Source organism: Xenopus laevis, chromosome 1L, assembly GCF_017654675.1.
Source record: "Xenopus laevis strain J_2021 chromosome 1L, Xenopus_laevis_v10.1, whole genome shotgun sequence".
Lineage (NCBI taxonomy): Eukaryota > Metazoa > Chordata > Amphibia > Anura > Pipidae > Xenopus > Xenopus laevis.
The window spans coordinates 63,580,700-63,599,099 of NC_054371.1; the positions used below are offsets into that span (position 1 = coordinate 63,580,700).

Consider the following 18,400-nt stretch of genomic DNA (forward strand, 5'->3'; position numbering starts at 1 on the left):
AATCGTCCTTGAAACTAGTTACTCCTACTGAGGCCTTCTACCTCAGACAGAAAATAGGGTCCAAAAATCCAGAAGCACATGGTGACTCCCATTTTAAAGACTAGAGTTACCTGCAGGGGCGATCCTGGGCATTTTGCCGCCCGAGGCGGCCTTCCTTTTCCCACCCCCACCCCTCCGAACGGCACTCACCTTTTCAGTCCGGAGTGTGTCAGGGTGGTCCACGTCGTGGCAGAGGGGGTCGGGGGTGATGCGCGTTGCTAGTGCAGAAAACGCAATTACTCTCGCTGCACTAGAAGAACCAAATTTCCGGGTTGAAAAACGTGGGGCACTGCCATCTGAGGCGAGTGTCTCAACTCGCCTCATTGGTGGAGGGCCCCATGCCAATTGCAGAGTTGTCGGGGAGCACTTAAACCTGGAAAGGGAAACAGCTGTTCCTCAAAAAATAAAAACAAAACACTTGGCTGGATTTGCCCTTAAAGTAAAGGGTGGGAAAACATTTACCCTCCAACATCTTAAATACAGTGTAATAAGGAATATCAGTATATAAGAGGATAAAAAGCATTTATATGTGACTTTTGTGGATTGTACCAGTGGTGACTATATACAGTACAAATTCAAGGAATAGAAAACTGGTGAAATATCAGTAAAGTGGATGATGTGCTGTCAGTATGATGTTTCTATATTCTCCCTGTGTTTGTATGCATTTCCTCCCACACTAGAAAACATACAGGTACTGTAGGTTAAAGGGCTCCTGATATAACTGACCATAGCATGAATAGGCATCTGGGTGACTGTGACAGGAAAATTATACTGTGAGCTCAGCTGGGGCATGACTGATATGAATGACTGAACATTTTCTGCAATGCGCTGTAAAATATGTCAGCTCTTTAAATGAAAGAATGATAATAAGATGGAAGATTATAAAATCAGTGAACCTAATGCTATATTATGCATACATTTTGCTGTTTTAATGGATATGCTGGCATGTAGGCTTTGGATTCAGGTGTCAGAATTCCTCAGATGTACAGTAAAAGACCATAGAAAAGATGATATTTGCCATATAAAATATATATATATATATTTGGATAATAATGGATAAGCACTTTGCCTTTTTTCTTTATGAGGCTTCAGCTCTTAAAAAATAAAAAGTGTTCTATAAATGAAAGCTGTGCTAAGTAGCATGCAGAACATGTATGAGCCTGCCTGATATTCAGACTATTACTAATGATCTAAGTTTGGTTCTGCCATCATGGTAAGGTCCCGTAGGTGTGAGTTGATATCTTTAGATTTATAATCCTCTGGGCTATCGTGTTCTGTATCCAGATAGTTATTCAACCCATAAGCTGCTTATTATTTTAGAAGAAAAGGGAAGGTAAAAGGACCAGTAACTCCATAAAGTAAAATTTATTTTCTACATTTAAAGTTTTTGTGTTTCTATCCAGCACCTGTAAATAATTTATTTTCTGACGACTGTCCTATTTTATGAGATTTTCATTCTATCGTTCTGCAGAGCACCATGAGTCACATTTGACTTCTATTTTATACAAACTACAGTAGTCTAATTACACATTTTTATCTTTAAATGTACTAGTATACACAATCCTTTTATTATTGGGGCTACTGGTTCTATAAGAAGCATTACTGCTTGTAAAAATGAAAGCAGTTGGATTGATTTAAAGGGGTTATTTAACTTTTAGTATGATGTAGTGAGTGATATTCTGAGACAATTTGCAATTGGTTTTCATTTTTTTATTATTTTTGGTTTTTTAAATAATTTAGCTTTTTATTCATCAGCTCTCCAGTTTGCAGTCTGGTTGCTAGGGTCCAAATTAACTAGGCACTGATTAGAGCAAGAGATCCGAATATGAATAAGAGAGGACCTGATTAGAAAGATGAGTTATTAAATGTGTAGCCTTACAGAGCATTTGTTTTTAAATGAGGTCAGTGGCCCCCATTTTAAAACTGAAAAGAGTCAGAAGAAAAAAGCAAATCATTTTAAAAACTAGAAATTTAATAAATGAAGACTAATCGAAAAGTTGTTTAGAATTGACCGTTCTATAACATACGCCTTTAACTTTTCACACTATGCATGAACAGAAGCTTCTATTGCGGTCACCTAAAGCCAGACATTTGGCATGCTTTGTCCTGGGTGTCTTTTCTTTTTCTTTTAAATTCTGTGTACCTTTATATTTGTCCAAGGGAAGTGACCTATTTAGTGGCACATTCGGGGGTCAATGCACTTTATCTGCAGAGCTTTCCCATCGCCCCAGGGGCATGCTGGGACTGGGCAGACACTTGGAATTCCGACTTGTGCATTGCAGCGCTTTACATTCTACAAGTAAGAAATGCTGCAATATAAAAGAGTATTTGTGAGGTTAACACCCCTCATTGTCCCCTAACACCCCTGCCATTTTGGTTATAAACCATACAGGGCTGTAGAACATATTTTCATACACCTAGAATTAAGTAGAATACACACAATTATGCTACTTCAGCGCACTTTTTCAGATTGTATCCACACATAAATATTATATCATGCTGGGGCATATTGAAAGGGATACAGATTATTAGCATTTTGATAGAGGTTCAGGCCGCTGCTTTGATACTCACTCACAAAGTACTATTTATCTTCCGAAAGAGAAAGTAGCTTAATATCTATTTATAGCTAAAAAAAATCTCTGCGGTACTGATGTTAATGAAATATGGAGATAACTATAAGGATATTAAGTGCATTTGAAAACAGATGTTCTGGTGGTATATAGGCCAAGGGGGTGTTATAAAATCAGGGGGAACGGATAAAAAGGCAACTGTCAAGAACAAAGTGTAAATTTGTACATGAAACTGACACTAACAGGGTTTGCAGAAACAGATATCATTGTCAGTCGCATTTAATCCCCAAATGCTTCTGTCATTACAGCTGGGTTCATTGGTGTGCCTTAATCAGCATAGTTTCTGGCTGTTTGTAGGAATTACAGCACACATCCCCTTCCAACGAGACACAAAACACACTGACAGCTGGCCCTAAGGAAACACTCTTTAAACCAGAATGACATAGGAAATAAACTGTTTATTGCTGCACAGTAATAACAGCACCGGTGAATGATGACAGAGATATCCATTTGTGTTAATTGCTTAGCTGGTTCAGTTTTGCAAAGTAGCCTATTCAAGCGCAATAATGGATTTATTACTTAGTACTAGAGGTAAAAATTAGCCAAAGTAGGTGACCCTGATAAATAGGTATTTCTACATTGCCATGCCTTTGCACAACCTCAGTGTTCTCATTCAAAGCAACTTTAGTAGACCTTAATTACACATTTGAAGTGGTTTTAAAGTTGTCTATAAATATAGCTGCTAATGGAACAGACATGTGTCTGTCTCATTCTATTATCTTCCCTGGTGGGTTTAACTTTTGAAACGATGAAATATGTAGCCGAAGCCAGGAGGACCATGAAGAAGTATGAAAGGCTGGCTTCCCCTACATTTGCTTCAAGAGCCAGAACCAGTGAAAGTGTTGAAAGGAACAGTAACCCCAAAAAATGAGTGTTTAAACGGAATGAGAAAATAATATACTGTTTCCCTGCACTGGTAAAACTGGTGTGTTTGCTTCAGAAACACTACTAGGGTTTATATAAACAAGCTGCTGTATAGCCATGAGGGCAGCCATTCAAGCACAGTATGCACAGTAGATAACAGATATGTTCTGAAGAATCCCATTGTGTACTACATTGTTTATCTGTTGTCTGTTGTGTATCCTGTGCCTTTTCTCCTTTTTCAACTTTGAATGGTTGTCCTCATGGCCACACAGCAGTTTGTTTTTAAAAACTATTTTAGAGTTTCTGGAGAAAACACACCCATTTTACCAGCTCAGAGCAACAGTACATTATATTGTCATTCTTTTAAGACTTTCATTTTTTGGGGGTTACTGTTCCTTTAATGCATTCATTCAGAAGGATGCTTAGAATTATATTATATTTAAAAGGGTGGGTCACCTTTAAGTTAACTTCTAGTATAGTATGTTATAGAATGGCCAATTCAAAACAACTTCTCAATTGGTCTTCATTAGTTAGTTTTTATCCTTTTTTAAATGATTTGCCTTTTTTCTCCTGACACTTACAAGCTTTCAAAGGTGGGTCACTGACCCCATCTAAAAAGCAAATGCTCTCCAAGGCTACAAATGTATTGTTATTGCTACTTTTTATTACACATCTATTCAGGCCTTAGTCTATTCATATTCCAGTCTCTTCTTTAAATCAATGGCATGATTGCTAGGGTAATTAGCAATTAGATCACTGAAATTGGAGAGCTGCTGAATAAAAAGCTAAATAAAAATAGCTGAGCGGAGCTATAATCAGAAACCACAAATTAATAAAAAATGGAAACCAATTGCAATTTGTCTCAGAATATCACTCTCTACATCATACTAAAAGTTAACTCAAAGGCGAACAACCCCTTTAATTAGGTAAAGCTTTATATTGGAGTTTACATCCCCTTTTATGGTATGTAAAATCCATGGCACAGAGTCTGCTCATCTGTACTTATCCTTACAACAGGAAGCCAGTTGCAGCTCTTCATCCTGAAGAATAAGAAGTGAAGGTTTGAACGGAAATTACCTTCCCTGGGGACACATCTGCATTCGATTACTCTACTCTTTCTCATATACTTTAATTATTTATTTATTTATTTATTCATTGCTTCTTAAAAGCAGAACTGTTGTACATATTGACTCTATACAGAAGTTGCTTGTAGACTAAGGATGCTGGGAGCTGAAGTCACAGCAACTAGAAAGGGCCCTGTGCTGTAAAGATTGTCATGTTCCCTTAACATGTTCCCTGACATAAGACAAAAGAGAAGGTGGCCTTTAGAAAACCATGGAATTTGATAGCTACAGTTCTTAGTATCTCCAGAGAATTTCAGTTCAACCATCCCTGCTTTGATACATGTATATATGTTTTACTTTATTTATATAGCTACTAGTATACGCAAAGCTGTACAGTATTACAATATAGAAATGTACACATAGAGAGGACAAGTATTGCAATAGATACGATAGAGATTATATAATATGGTAAGAGACACTGTATGAAAGACCCCTGCCCTGTACAGCTTACAATCGAAGTCAGTGGATAACACACTGACATAAATAGGAGAACAAAAGTGCATACAATTTTGGTCCTTAAGGGACAACACTGGACCAAATAATGTTTCAGCACTCCAAAAATTTGTCTTGGGGAAAAAAATGCCATAAAATATATACTTTTTTGTATTCTAGCTTGAAAAAAATCCTCTAGTTTTCAGCTTCCTAGAAGTATATAAATATGAAAGCAATAATACAAACTGTTTGTCCTACAACAAGTTTGCTTTTACTAAAGGCTGGCAAGTTTCTTTGTGTGTCCCCTTTAGATAGAACAGGAAACGTTCTCCAGAATGCTTCTGTTTGCCTACTTGTCTGCATGCATGTCTGTCAGTTGCTCTCTGAGCTTCCAACAGCTGCCACCTCTGTGCGCTCAGACTGTCTCCTTGTGCTATACAGGGAACAAGGGACCCACTGTTTCTGACTGGTGTGACGTTTCCTTCGGAGTATCCCATCTACGAGGAAACTAAAATAAAACTAACCGTATATGATGTCAAGGACAAATCCCAAGAAACCGTGAGTATCCGCTGGCTTGCTTAAACCTCTCATTCTTTAACCTGCATCTGTTAAGGACTTTTCTTAAGAATGCTCTCAAAGCTTGCAGTGAGCAGGGTGAGTGCACTAGAATATGGCATTTTGTGTTTTGTCTGCTCCCTGATTACATTTTTAGGTGTTAAGTGGATGGTCTCGAGCCTGAGAGATGCTTTGTTTTCTTTCTCAGGCAGAAGTGACGGAACAGAAGCTCTTTAAAAATGCATGTATTACATTTATATTTGATGAACTCAACCCTATTGCTGTGAATGTGACCCGAGCTGCGTTCCAGCAGTTCTCTTTGCTGGGCTATATATCTTCTGGAAAAGAGGTTAACTAGAGATGTATTTAGAACTCAGTGGAGCAGGTCTCATTCTTTACTGCAGCTCGAGAAAGGGAACAGATGGATTAAATTAAACACTTCAAATAACCTTACAAGAAATATAGCTCACGCAAATGGGCCTCTTCTCAGCAATCTGCTAACCTGTTATATCAATGTTAACAAAACATTTGGCAGAATGTCATTTCATTAAGGGTTTTTTTTTTTTAAATTAAAATTAGCTCTTGCAATTCCGTTGGCAAAGTGGAGAGGTTTGAATAACAGATTCCTTATCAAACTTTATCATCTGTGCTTTGCATTTAATCTACAGCTCTTTGAAGCACACAGGAAACCAAGGATATAAAATGTATTTTCACAAGTATTTACTTACTTTAACCCTTTTGAATGAGATGAGAACAGTTGTTAAAATATTTTTTTTCTTATATTCTTGTTTCTTTACTACGTTAATCCCAACTTGGGTCATTTATGGTTTTCATTTCTAAACGAGTGTATTATGTCATTGCTTTTGTCCTATCTTGATAAAGTGCCGCCCACATTTGTGAAGTTGCAAAAGTAGTGGATGCATTTTCATGCTTAGAAAGTTTGTTCTTTGAGTACAGATAGCTTCCATCTTCTGGCTCAGTCTGTTTAATAGTGAATGTAAACTACAACTAGTAAAAGAATGTAAGCGAGTATAATATTTGTTGGGTGCAAATATTCAAAAGTTTAAAAGAACAAATTGAGTCTGTTTCAGTCATTTGATGTACAGCAACGTTTTGTACTTTATGCCAATCGTATATGGTAAATTTGGCATTGCTCTTCTTGGTCAATCAGAGATGCTTACAGTGAATACTGTAATGTTGTGGGTTTGTTCAGACTGGGAGTTCAAGATATGTGGATATGTGGGTCACAACAAATGCTTGTAGTGCAGAGGTGGGAGAGAGTAGCCATTGCAAATATGCATGAGTTTATGAAAAGAAGAGATGTCAGACACATTGGCACTGGAGTTAAAAACATTATTAAATCAGCTATTGTGGTGTTTCCATTCCAGTAATCATTCTGTTACAGTTTGCATAGTAAAATTGCAGGATTTGGGATGAGCAGAGCCCGCTAGGCTTGTCACTCCTCTATTCTTGCAAGAGATTGAAGGAGACGGGCATCGAGGACCATCAGAGTATGGCTCAGGAGTCCGTCATCGTGATTGAATTTACCTAGAAAAATGTTAGTTGGTGCAGAAATCGAATGCTAACTAATTACATCTCACATATAAAGCTTATAAATGCATTTTCGACAGTGCTGCGATTTAGAAACGACTTTTTAAGGTAAATCACTATCCTCCCAAGTGGGCTCCTGGTTATATCTATATGGATTTTGTGAAGTATTTAAAGGAGTAGTATATGCCTATATTCAGCATGGGTTGAATAAAAATGTCTTGTGGTGGACTTGTATTTTGCCTGTATAATATCTATTTAATATAGTGGATAATGTACCCCCTACTGTAATTTATAAAGATATTATGTCACTGAGGAGTTATGTGACCATATAAAATACAGGTCACATTACTCCGAGGTGACTTCTAATATATTTATAAATTTCAGTAGGGGGTACATTATGCATTATAATCTACATTTTGTGCGAAATGTTGGGAAGGGGTGGGGGGGTCGGCATCCAATTCCGCGTCAAATTTGCCAGCTGGGGACCCCTGTTATAAACGGTGCGTGCTGACATAAGAATGCGCCGTTTATAAGGATATAATTAAGTCTGGTCCCATAGAGAAATTAATGTTATTTTTTGCAATACATTGCAGAGAAGTAGGTGCTTTGATTTAACACTTGATTTTCCTAGCACTTGAAAAGCATTAGTGGGAGGAGGAGTAGGTAGGTAATCAAGGTAACTGTTACTTTTTAAATCTTTCCCCATTATCTTTAAAGGACCCCTATCATAGCAAAATTATTCCTCCCCCACCGGAAATGTGGGCTCATAGAGCTTGCACTCTGGTTGAACAAAACAATAATATTTGGGGCAGAAAATGTTCCTAGCAAACCCTATGAAGCCATTTGGATGGCTATGCTGGGACTCTGCATTTGCATAATAAGGAATGTCCTTGCTCTGTTATTTTGCACTTGCATGTAATTTAGTATCAGTTGACTCCTCCTCCAATCTTACATCACACCCATGTGAATACAGAGTGAGCATGGATATGACCAAACATGGCTGCCTGCACAGACAGCTCCCTTCACTGGAAGTTATTTTCCAGAAATGGGAAAACAAGGTGTGTAAAGCCCTTAACAGTGTTTTTACTTTGCTACATCATTTGGTACTCAGCTCAGTCTCTGCTCCCCGCATTATGGCTTTTTAAATATATCTATGTATTGCACTAAGCAGTGCCAGTTAATCTAAAGTTTAGGAACTGAACCACCCCCTCTGTTCAGAAATCTGCTCTAGATCTGTATCTGACTGCAAACCTTCGGTGACATAAGCAGATTAATCTGAGTATGATTACTTGTCTGTGCAGAGAAATGTTTGTCATGAAAGCCAAAGAATGACACTGGGAAATCTGAATACACAAATTGAAACTCTAACATCAACAAAACTCTTCTGCTGTTCAATTAACTGGGACTATTAAATAAAGCCCTATTTAATTAGCTGCTGCTCAGCTCCCATCAGCCATGTCGATTTGATATGTTCTTTGTGACAGGATTAGAGCTGCTGATTTGAGAATTGGCTGATTCCCCCTTTCCAAAGAAACTTTGATATTGGCATGTTAATGATTTCTAAGTGGTCCTTTGATATTCCTTCTGTATATTAGAAAATATATAGCACATAGAGTATGTGCTGCATCGTAGGCCTGGACTGGCAACCTGGATATTCTGGCAAATGCTAGAAAGGCTGCTATAAGATGCCATAGATCATGACCTATTAGTTGCCTCTGGGGTACTGTTTGGACCTCTGTTTTCTTGAAAGCTGAGCCTATTTTGAATCATAGTCTAGATATGGCTGTATGTATTTCCCTGTTTACACTGAAAGTCATTCCCATCCTCTGTGCTTGCAAATACACTTTTAATAACCCAAAAATACAAATTTGCCTAATGAAAAAAATATATAATGTTAAGCAATTTTCAATTTATGTTAATTTGTAAATGTAATTTCATTTGAAAGCAGTATCTGGCTTTCCTTTTATCTGACTATATGGGTTATTTACAAAGCCCCAAGCAGTGTGCAGATAAAGGGCACAATCGGCCCTGTCCTTACTGCCTGCCTTTGAATAAGGATGGGGCTAGTTGAACCTCCTGGTGCTGTTCTCTTCATTAAGTGCCAGATTTTCCATCTACAATCAGTACAAAGAGCAGCAAACCATGGGGTGCAAGCAATGATTGGGAGGTGCCAGGCACATACCTCTTCTTTCTCCTATCTCTGGTCTGGGCCCATGTTTCCCCACTGCCGCTTGGCTCCGGCACACCTCTGTGCAAACTCCTCCACCTCCTCCATCAAAGCGATAGTTCAAAGAGTGGGGTGGCCCAGGTCTTGGTTCAAGTGCTTTCCCAATGAGCACTAAGGGTGTGCTCTTGTACTTGCTTCTTTTCGTGGTCAGAAATGACCCCTTATATGATTAGAGTTGACACATTTTTAGAATAAACTTGCTGGTCAGCAGGAGGGTGGCGGCAAAAGGGGCAGCACATGACTTAGGAGGGGTGGAGTTATGATAAATGTGTGGGGCTATAACATGATTGACATATTCAGGAGGAAAATAAAGATTCTGCACTTAATATTTAACAATAATGGTAAAACCGTATACTTTCAGCGGCTGAACACTGTTTTATTATATGGGGGAGGGTTAAGTCACACCCAAAGAAATCCATAAGCCCCAGAAGTTCTGGATATCTGTGTATTGTGCAGGCAACCAGTTCTGGTACCTGCAAGTGTTTTTTTTTTATCTCTTGCTGAACAAAGCCTGAGTCAGTATCATTATTAAATAGAATTTTTTTTCTTTTCTTTGTGTATAAATAGAATATCTTATCCAAAGTAAGCCTTGAAAATGGGTACATATAGAAAATCATCATGTTCTGGCTAGGCTTGCCTTTTAATTACTGAATAGCTGTAACAGTGACAATGATGTATAATAAATAATCAGTGATGTCACTTTTGGAAAACCCCAGAAGCATCTGTTCGCAGGTCTCAAATACCTTCTTAAATTTCCCTGGTTATACACAAGCTGTCTTCAAGATTCAGTAGCCGACTTAGCCATATTCTAAGTGCAGCTGTTCCTTACTAGAAAGCCAGACAGATTGTTATCATGAAAGACTGTATCAGGCACTATTCATAATACACAAGCATTATCAGGAATAAGTTATGCATCTTAAAAATGCTGCAATAAATAAAACATGAGTTGGAGTTTAGTAGGACGATATATTATGTTGATGTAGTTCACAGCTTTAAAATTAAAAGTAAAAACTGTATTGGCAATCGTCACAATTGCTGTATCTTTTCTGCTTCTCCTGCCTATACGTCCCTCTTTACAACTACATAAGACAAAGTACAGCAAAAGAAGACTAGAAGCAAGTTAAAGTAGATGAATTAAGTGTAAAACTCAGCAAGCCCTGTGTAACAATGGCTATATAATTTCAAGCTGCTGTAAATCTATTTCTCGCTCATAGACAAAAATATGTGTCATCATGGGGATAACATTTCTCATATAAAAGCAAAACTTTCCCATGTACCATCTTGTAGTAAATCAAAATGCCACGGTGACTGATAGCCAAGAACTTGCAGTGTACCTGATAAATTGCCAGAGCTGCTAGAATGACTTAATTGTGCCATTACATTGATACTAGGGATGCTGAAAGAAGCAAATTCCTTAATGTTAAACGTGTTGGCAATATTCATACTGCCCCCTACATGCCAGGAATAATGCAATAAATATAAATGACTAGCTCTTACACCAAGATAGTTGGTTACTATCTATTCTTAGCATGCGGGACAGCTCTACTACAGGAAGCAAGAGAAACTCAAGCTAACTTACACTAACAGGAATAGTAAGAAGAATGTTTCTATCGGTGTCTATCCTTAGAGTACAAGGCCCTCAAAGTTGTCCTCTTTTTGGGTCTATCTGCTTAAGGGTCTATGCTATTGAGTGATCACTAGGCTGCTAATCCTTCTGCCCTACTTCGTGGATACTCTGGCAACTCAACTGACTACAGTAAGCTTAGCTTTCAGTCCTAGAGTGAGTTCTTATAGAAGCTTTCTCCCATGTACCAGGTCCTACCTTACAGGATATTCTTCTGCTTAGGTTTCCTCAGGCTCTTAGTAAAGCAGTGTTCACACGCATTTCCAGGCCTTCCCTCAGCAATGTAGCCTGGTGCACAGCCCTCTTGGGAGACTGCCCTCCTCTAGATCCAGTGGAACAAAAACGAGGTTCCGGCACACAGAGGCAAATGCCCTGGTTGCATTTGCCTCTGTGTGCCGGCACCTCGTTTTTTGTTCCTCAGACTCCTAGCACCATCCACCCACCTACAGCAAGTTTTATGACTTGTTTTTACAGTAAATGGGCATACTCTACAGCTCTCTGTGCCCCCTCAAAGTCCCTTTTAAAGGCTTTTAGGGTTATCCAAGTGGAGGGCTATGGGTTACTTCTAAGTAATTTTATGGGCCTTTCTACAACATAATTTTATAATAATTAAGAGTGAGAATATGTAGTCCTCTGCATGGAAAAAAATCCCAACTGTTGTAGGTGCTTCTCTTGTCTGCAGTTTAGTGAGGAAGCACAACAAAGGAAAGCTGGGGACATTGTTTAATAGCTCCAGCTGGCTCATTGTGACCTTGATTCATTTAATCTTATTTGACCTTCAGAGGGCATTGTGACAACCAAGTCACAATGAGCTGCTGTTTACCTCTCAGGCACAGAAAGGCTGGTTTTGTGGTTTATTGAACTGGTACCTGAGTGCATTTAAACTGGTGTTTTATGGAAGAGAACCTGATCTTTTTATCCCATTTAAATTTGCTAGACTGCAGCTTTTGGTATTTGCATTGGTCTCTATCCTGTTTATTTGACTGCATTTTACTGCTGAAGAGCTACACCTTCTAGGTACATTGCCTGAAGTAAATGGGACAGAAATCTACAGATGGCAAAAGCTTATTATATCTTTTGTATTTTTATATGCAAGGCAAAGTAACATCTGTGCTAGGCAGCAGTGCAAAACATAATACCTCTCTAGGGCTACACTTACGTGCATCTTATTAGCAGACTCATTATTTTTTCATAATGCAGTAGTGGACACAGCAATTTTATGGTATCTGTTAATGCTGTCAGCTAATCGAATCTGAATATTAGTATAATAAATATATACAACTTTTATATGCATTACTTATAAATAGAGGTCAGTCTTGTTTCTTAAGGTAGCCTTCCACAAAGAAATGATACAATGCTGTAATGAAAAGTATAAATTGTTATCATTCTGCATGGATAGAAAATTAACTTTAAATCACAATGTATTATATGGCATGTACATTTGTTCTTGCATTGTTGTGCATTAAATGGTTACTGCCACTGATATAAACATACTCACAAATTATAGTGGAATCTTAATGAACCCTCTTCATTAATAGGTTTCTGTAGTTAGTTTTTAAGCTATAAATCCATCAGGATTTAATTTTTTTATAATAGTGATGATCCCGTAATAAAACATTTTGATAAATTACAGAAATACTTTCAAGTAGTAGTTTTGAATAGTAAGTCGGAATGATCCAATTAAAGTGCTCTATTGGTTTACTCAAATTGTATTACTTAAACTTATTCTGTAGATGAACTTTATAGGACTTGTCACATATACTGTAACATAATTCTTATTTAGCTTCTACAGTATGTGGCTGACATTGTCTCTAATGTGGCTGACATTGTCTCCAAATTCTACATTATTTTAGAATAGCAAAAATGCAAGTGTATAGACAGGTCGTCATGAAAGGTTTGAAGTGTTCACTGGAGTTCATTTGGAGGGGCTGAATTTGGAGGACTTTTCAAATCAAATCAAATGAGCTTTATTGGCAGGACCAAATATATATAGCATTGTCAAAGCAAGTAGGGGTTAGGAGGTCAGTTTATGGGAATAGGCTAAAATCCTGTCTCTCTCAGTCTATGACAGTCTCTTAGATATTTTGCAGCTATTGTAACAGTCAGTGCCTCCTCTCCCAGTAGATTGTGAAGTTACCTCTCTTATTCTATAGAAGTGAAGTCTGGGATGTGATGGGAGAATCGTTGGAAGTAGGTGCTGAGTATTTAGGACTAGTAATGGGCGAACTTATTCTCCCGCCATGGATTCGCAGTGATTTTCTGCATTTCGCCACCTGCAAATTTTTTTTGCTAAAATCGCTGTCAAAATTCACCACAGAGAAAATTCGCTGTGACAAAAAAGTTGCGCAAGTAAAAATGTACAGGTGTTATAATAATTTTGACATTGTTGACTTTAATGCATTTGGACAAAAAAGTTGTGCGTGTAAAATATGTCACATGCGTAAAATTGACTTCAATGCGTTTTGCAAATTCTTTGCCGTTTCGCAAATTTTTTTTGGAGTTTTGCAAGTTTTTCAGTGAAGAGAAATGGGACGGATTCATCCATCACTATTTGGGACACTTCAGCAGGAATTGAGCCTTATTTTCCACTGCCTCCTGGTCACACCACTGGCACAGTCTGCTCTTCCTGGGCCTGTAGGTCTGTCTGTGCTCTCCCAGTTCAAACTCCAAGCTGTGTTCAATCAGTCGGTAGTGGCACAAGGTAGCCTTTCCAGGTATGCGGCCAGTCTGTATTCCCTCCCCAGTGATTTTTCAACCCAACTTAACTATGTAACTATTGAAATGAAGCAAAGAGATCAAACAGTTTTTTTATATATTGTATATATAACAGATTCAACCTTTAGATAAAAAAATAGGCAATAATTAATTAGACAATATCAAGTTAAATATTCCTTACTATTAAAAAGGTTCACCTTAAACTTAACTTTTAGTATATTCTAAAATAGCCAATTCTACGCAACTATTCCATTGGTCTTCATTATTTCTTTTCTGTGTTTTTTTTTAAATATTTGCCTTATTCTTATGACTGTTTCCAGCTTTCAGATGAGAGTCACTGACCCCAGCTCAAAACAAATGCTCTGAAAAGCTACAAATGTATCGTTATTGCTACTTTTAATTAGTCATCTTTCTATTCAGACCCTCTCCTATTCATATTTCAGTCTTTTATTCAAATTAAGCAAACAAGCAGTCAGCACTATGATTGTCGTTCTATATGAGGGTGGTGCACATTCTTCAGTGGTCACTTTCCACTGATATCACGAATGGGAACGTTTGGAACAGCACCACACAATGTTGTTCTTGTTAAAAAGCCTTTATTAGAGCCTTAGGGCATCACAGCAATGTTTCAGGCTGTGCGGCCTTTTGTCAAGCTTGACAGATGAATAGTTAAAGGCCTGGGTGACATGGGTCACTATTTATGGTTTTAATTCTTTTCTTGAATCTGGAAGTGTCTAGATCAGATAGCGATTGAAATTTAGAGGTAATGGGTGATTCAGCAGCTCTCTTATATATAGAGTACATTTTTCCTGTTGTGTAATACTGCCATGGCACACAGACATGTTGCCAGTTACACTGCTTTTGATGTAGCTGTATGAAAGATAGTTAATGCCATCTCAAGAACTCCACAAAACTTAATTCTTACAAGGAAATGAAAGTGGTGTTGGGCTTTTAGGGTTATGGCCTTAGTGTTGTCTGTCTGTCTCTGAGAATGAGATATGTAGACTTAGGAATAGTGATGGGCGAATTTGCGCAGTTTCGAAAAATTCGCGTTTTTGACGCCGGCATCCGTTTTTTCGACGCGCCGAAAATCTTATATTTGACTCAATGATGTTCACTTGCCCAATTTTGTCACCTTCTGTTGATTTGATTCAATACAAAGTAGCAGATGAACGTAAGAACAAATACTGTACATCAGCATTGTCATGTTATGGTATTTAATATAGCCTTAACATTATTTATTTTATCCTAGATTTTGATTCCTAACTTTTTATTTAAAAATGCCCTTGTCAAAATGAGCCTTCATTTTTTTTAAATATGTTGAATGAATGAGTGTTCTATTGACATTTCCATTTATGTGCACCTTTTAACTTAAAATTCTCATTAGGCAAACCAATCTATATTCCATATCCAATCACCTTCATCAAACTGATTAGGTAGGGTCAGCTTTCCTTCCTAATGGTGTAGCATCTATACTTTGCATGCTTAAACTGCAAAACAACTTGCTGTACTTGATTTGAGTACAAGTATTACTGCACACAGTAGCATGCAATTAAAGTAATCTATGTACATTGCACCCTTCATAACTTGGAAGTTGTTGACAGAGTTCCATTGAAAAATAATTTCTAAAAACCTCAGGCACATCTTTTCAGTTGTGGCTTTTAGTTAGAGCAAATTTCACCCTCCGAACCTTGTCACTATGTAAACTGACAACATTTCACCAGTACTTGTTTCAGTTGGCAGCAAGAGAAAACAAACATGTTTTATTCTAAATTCGTACACACCTAAAAGGTTCACATTTATCGAAATTCAATGTAATGCATCCAAATAACAACTTTGATGACCCTGAATGGAAGACCATAAACAAAAAATGTATGGCACTCCACCTTCTTTATATTACTACTGTATCTCCATCTACAACACCGAAATGTGTGACCACAATCTATGACATTAGGCTTTTTTTATATTCAGTGCCCCTCTTTTCCTTCTTTTCTAAAAAGTATCCAAACTAGTAGCTACTGGAGCTATTTTAAAGCTTTTGTGGCCTTAAAATGCTGTCTAACCAGACATAGGCAAGCAGTTATTTTCTGCTTGATGATATTCAGTGACCCCTAAGCTGAGCTTCTCATCATCTGCTCAAAGCACAGTGAGCATGTGCTTGTCATAGACACTCCTAACAATCCAAGATGGGAAACTCCAATGACAACTTTGTAGACCAGAATCATTACTACTGTAGAAATGCTGAACTTTCAGGATCGCTTGATAAGTTCAGTATATAAAATATGGCATTTCTAGCCATATTCATTTTTAGGGTTTATTACTAAATTCATTAAGTAGTATATATGTAATTCTAAAGTTTTGTATCCAAGTGGACCATAATCTGATCATTCTTGCTTATGATACAATTCTACAGTATGTTTTATCAAATTCTCAATCATGTGGTTTCAGAGGTCACCTGGGACACAATGTAAAGGGGTTGAATATAGAAAAGTGACAATTGACTTCTTTTTAAGGTTTCCCTGGTTTAAGATGAGAAGCAATTTCACATTTTTCTGCATGATTTTGTTTAAAACTCAAATATAATAGATTGCTTGCTTAAAAAGAAAAAATATTAATAGAAGGTATTAGTAAGGTAACTAATATGAATAAAGCAAAGCTAGCATATCAGAGGTAACTAATATGAATAAAGCAAAGCTAGCATATCAGAGGTAGTTTAATAAGGATGAAAATCAAATTAATTGTAGTGGCAACTGGGTCAGTATATAAGTCACAGGTAACTGAGCCACCCAGTGTAGTCCTCTGATGTGGAGAATTCTGGTGAGGGGGTCCATCTGGATCTCACAGGCAGCAGTTCACACAGACTCATATATCACTCCTCCAAATACTCCTGCCAGGGCACGTTCTACAAAGATTTTGTTTGTTCTCCCTGCTTCTTTGTGGCTTCCTGATGAAACTGAGCATAGGGTTGTTTAAACGTAACCTTAGATGGTAAATTAAACTAGGACAGGGACTGATGTGATTGATCAATAATCTCTTTAATGTCACTCCTGTTCACACTGGCACTAGATAATAAAAGGGATTAATAAGGTAATTAGTATGAATAAAACAAAGTTTGCATATCAGAGGTAGTTTAATAAGGATGAAAAGTGCCAACAGGGTCAGTATAAAGGTCACAGATACCTGAGCCACCCAGTGTAGTCCTTTTGATGTGGAGAATTCTGGTGACAGGGTCCATCTGGATCTCACAGGCAGCAGTTCACACAGAACCATATATCACTCAGATTCTGCTTCACACTAAAGTTAATAATGAAAGAAAATATTTTAAAACTGTGGTTTAATTACCCAGCATATATCCTGCCAGAGTATGCATGCAGATCTGCAGTGGTCCACCTCCTGTGTCTTTGTGGCTTTATTGCCTCCTGTTGAAAGGACCATAGTGTTGTTTAAACATAAATTTAGATTGTAAATTCCACTAGGGCAGGGACTGATGTGATTGATCATTAATCTCTTTAACGCCACTTCTGTTCACACTGGTGTTAGAGCCTCTGGCTATTTTAATCCTCAACTCCCCTGGCATCAAAGATCTGCACTTATGGAATGTATATCCCTGTACGCGGATGATGTCCTCTTACACTTAAATTACATATTCAGGGCTCTCAGATAACTGGGAAAAATCCAGCATTTTCCCCCAACACTTCCCCCACCCCACTTGCTTGGGTTCAGTCCTTTAAATACCTAGGGATCTTGATAGACAAAAACAAAGAAAAATATGTAAATCTAAACCTTGTGCCCATAACAAACACTATGCCAAGGAAACTGAAAACATGGGGAACACTTCTGCTGACAATCTAGGGCAGGATTAACCTTCTAAATATTTGTATGTATTACACAACTCTCCAATCAACATTCCCAAAGCCACATTTACACAAATTGAGCAGATTCAAGCTTCATTCATCTGGAGTAAGAAATTCCCCTAGGGCCAAATGAAGGCCTCTGTTGAAAAAGGGGTATTCATGCTCCCAGACCTATACTTCTACTTCCTAGCCTCACAATTGTACTATATTGCTTGGTAGTTCTCACCAGACATTCAGTTCTGGAAACCACACCAAGCATGGGATGTAGCATTACAGATAGGGTGGCACCAGAACCCCATGCTTATCACTGACTTAACTCTATGGGGTAATTTCTATCTGCCCCACTTCTGTCAGCTTCTAGCATTCATGAGGTTGCCCGGGGTGGGAATAAAAACATTAAAGGATGTTGCTCTGGGTGACTGGCTTATTAGCTGGGAACAGCTACAAAGAAACAATCCTTCTGTACAAATCAACCATCTGGTTTATATGCAACTAAAGCATGCCTTTATATCGCTATTCACATTATTCCAAGTAACTTTCACTCAATGGGCCTTTGTTGAGACCCTACATAACCTGACCCCTAAAAAGATGGCTACAAAACTATATGTGAACTTGTCTGCAACCCTCTCCTTTCTCCACATAATATTTGGGTTGGCACTCAGACATACCAACCCTTACCAAGGAGGAGGTTATGCAAAAAGCTTATCAATTTCTGATTGCAGCCAGAGACAGGTTGATACAGTTCAAAACACTGCACCGCCTCCATATCACCCCACTGGGTCGCA

The 18,400-nt window shown here is 37.9% G+C and overlaps 1 protein-coding gene across 4 annotated transcripts in view; it reads left to right on the plus strand.

Annotated features, from left to right (window-relative positions):
* LOC108699497 (type II inositol 3,4-bisphosphate 4-phosphatase) overlaps nt 1–18,400 on the plus strand; it is a 308,688-nt gene that overhangs the window by 100,898 nt on the left and 189,390 nt on the right. For 3 of the 4 annotated variants that reach the window (XM_018231625.2, XM_041589710.1, XM_041589721.1), the window contains one exon: nt 5,531–5,647. The exons of the other annotated variant lie outside the window; for it this stretch is intronic. In XM_018231625.2, coding sequence (XP_018087114.2) covers nt 5,531–5,647 — 117 coding nt within the window. The remainder of the gene's footprint in view (nt 1–5,530; nt 5,648–18,400) is intronic. 4 annotated transcript variants of the gene reach the window in all.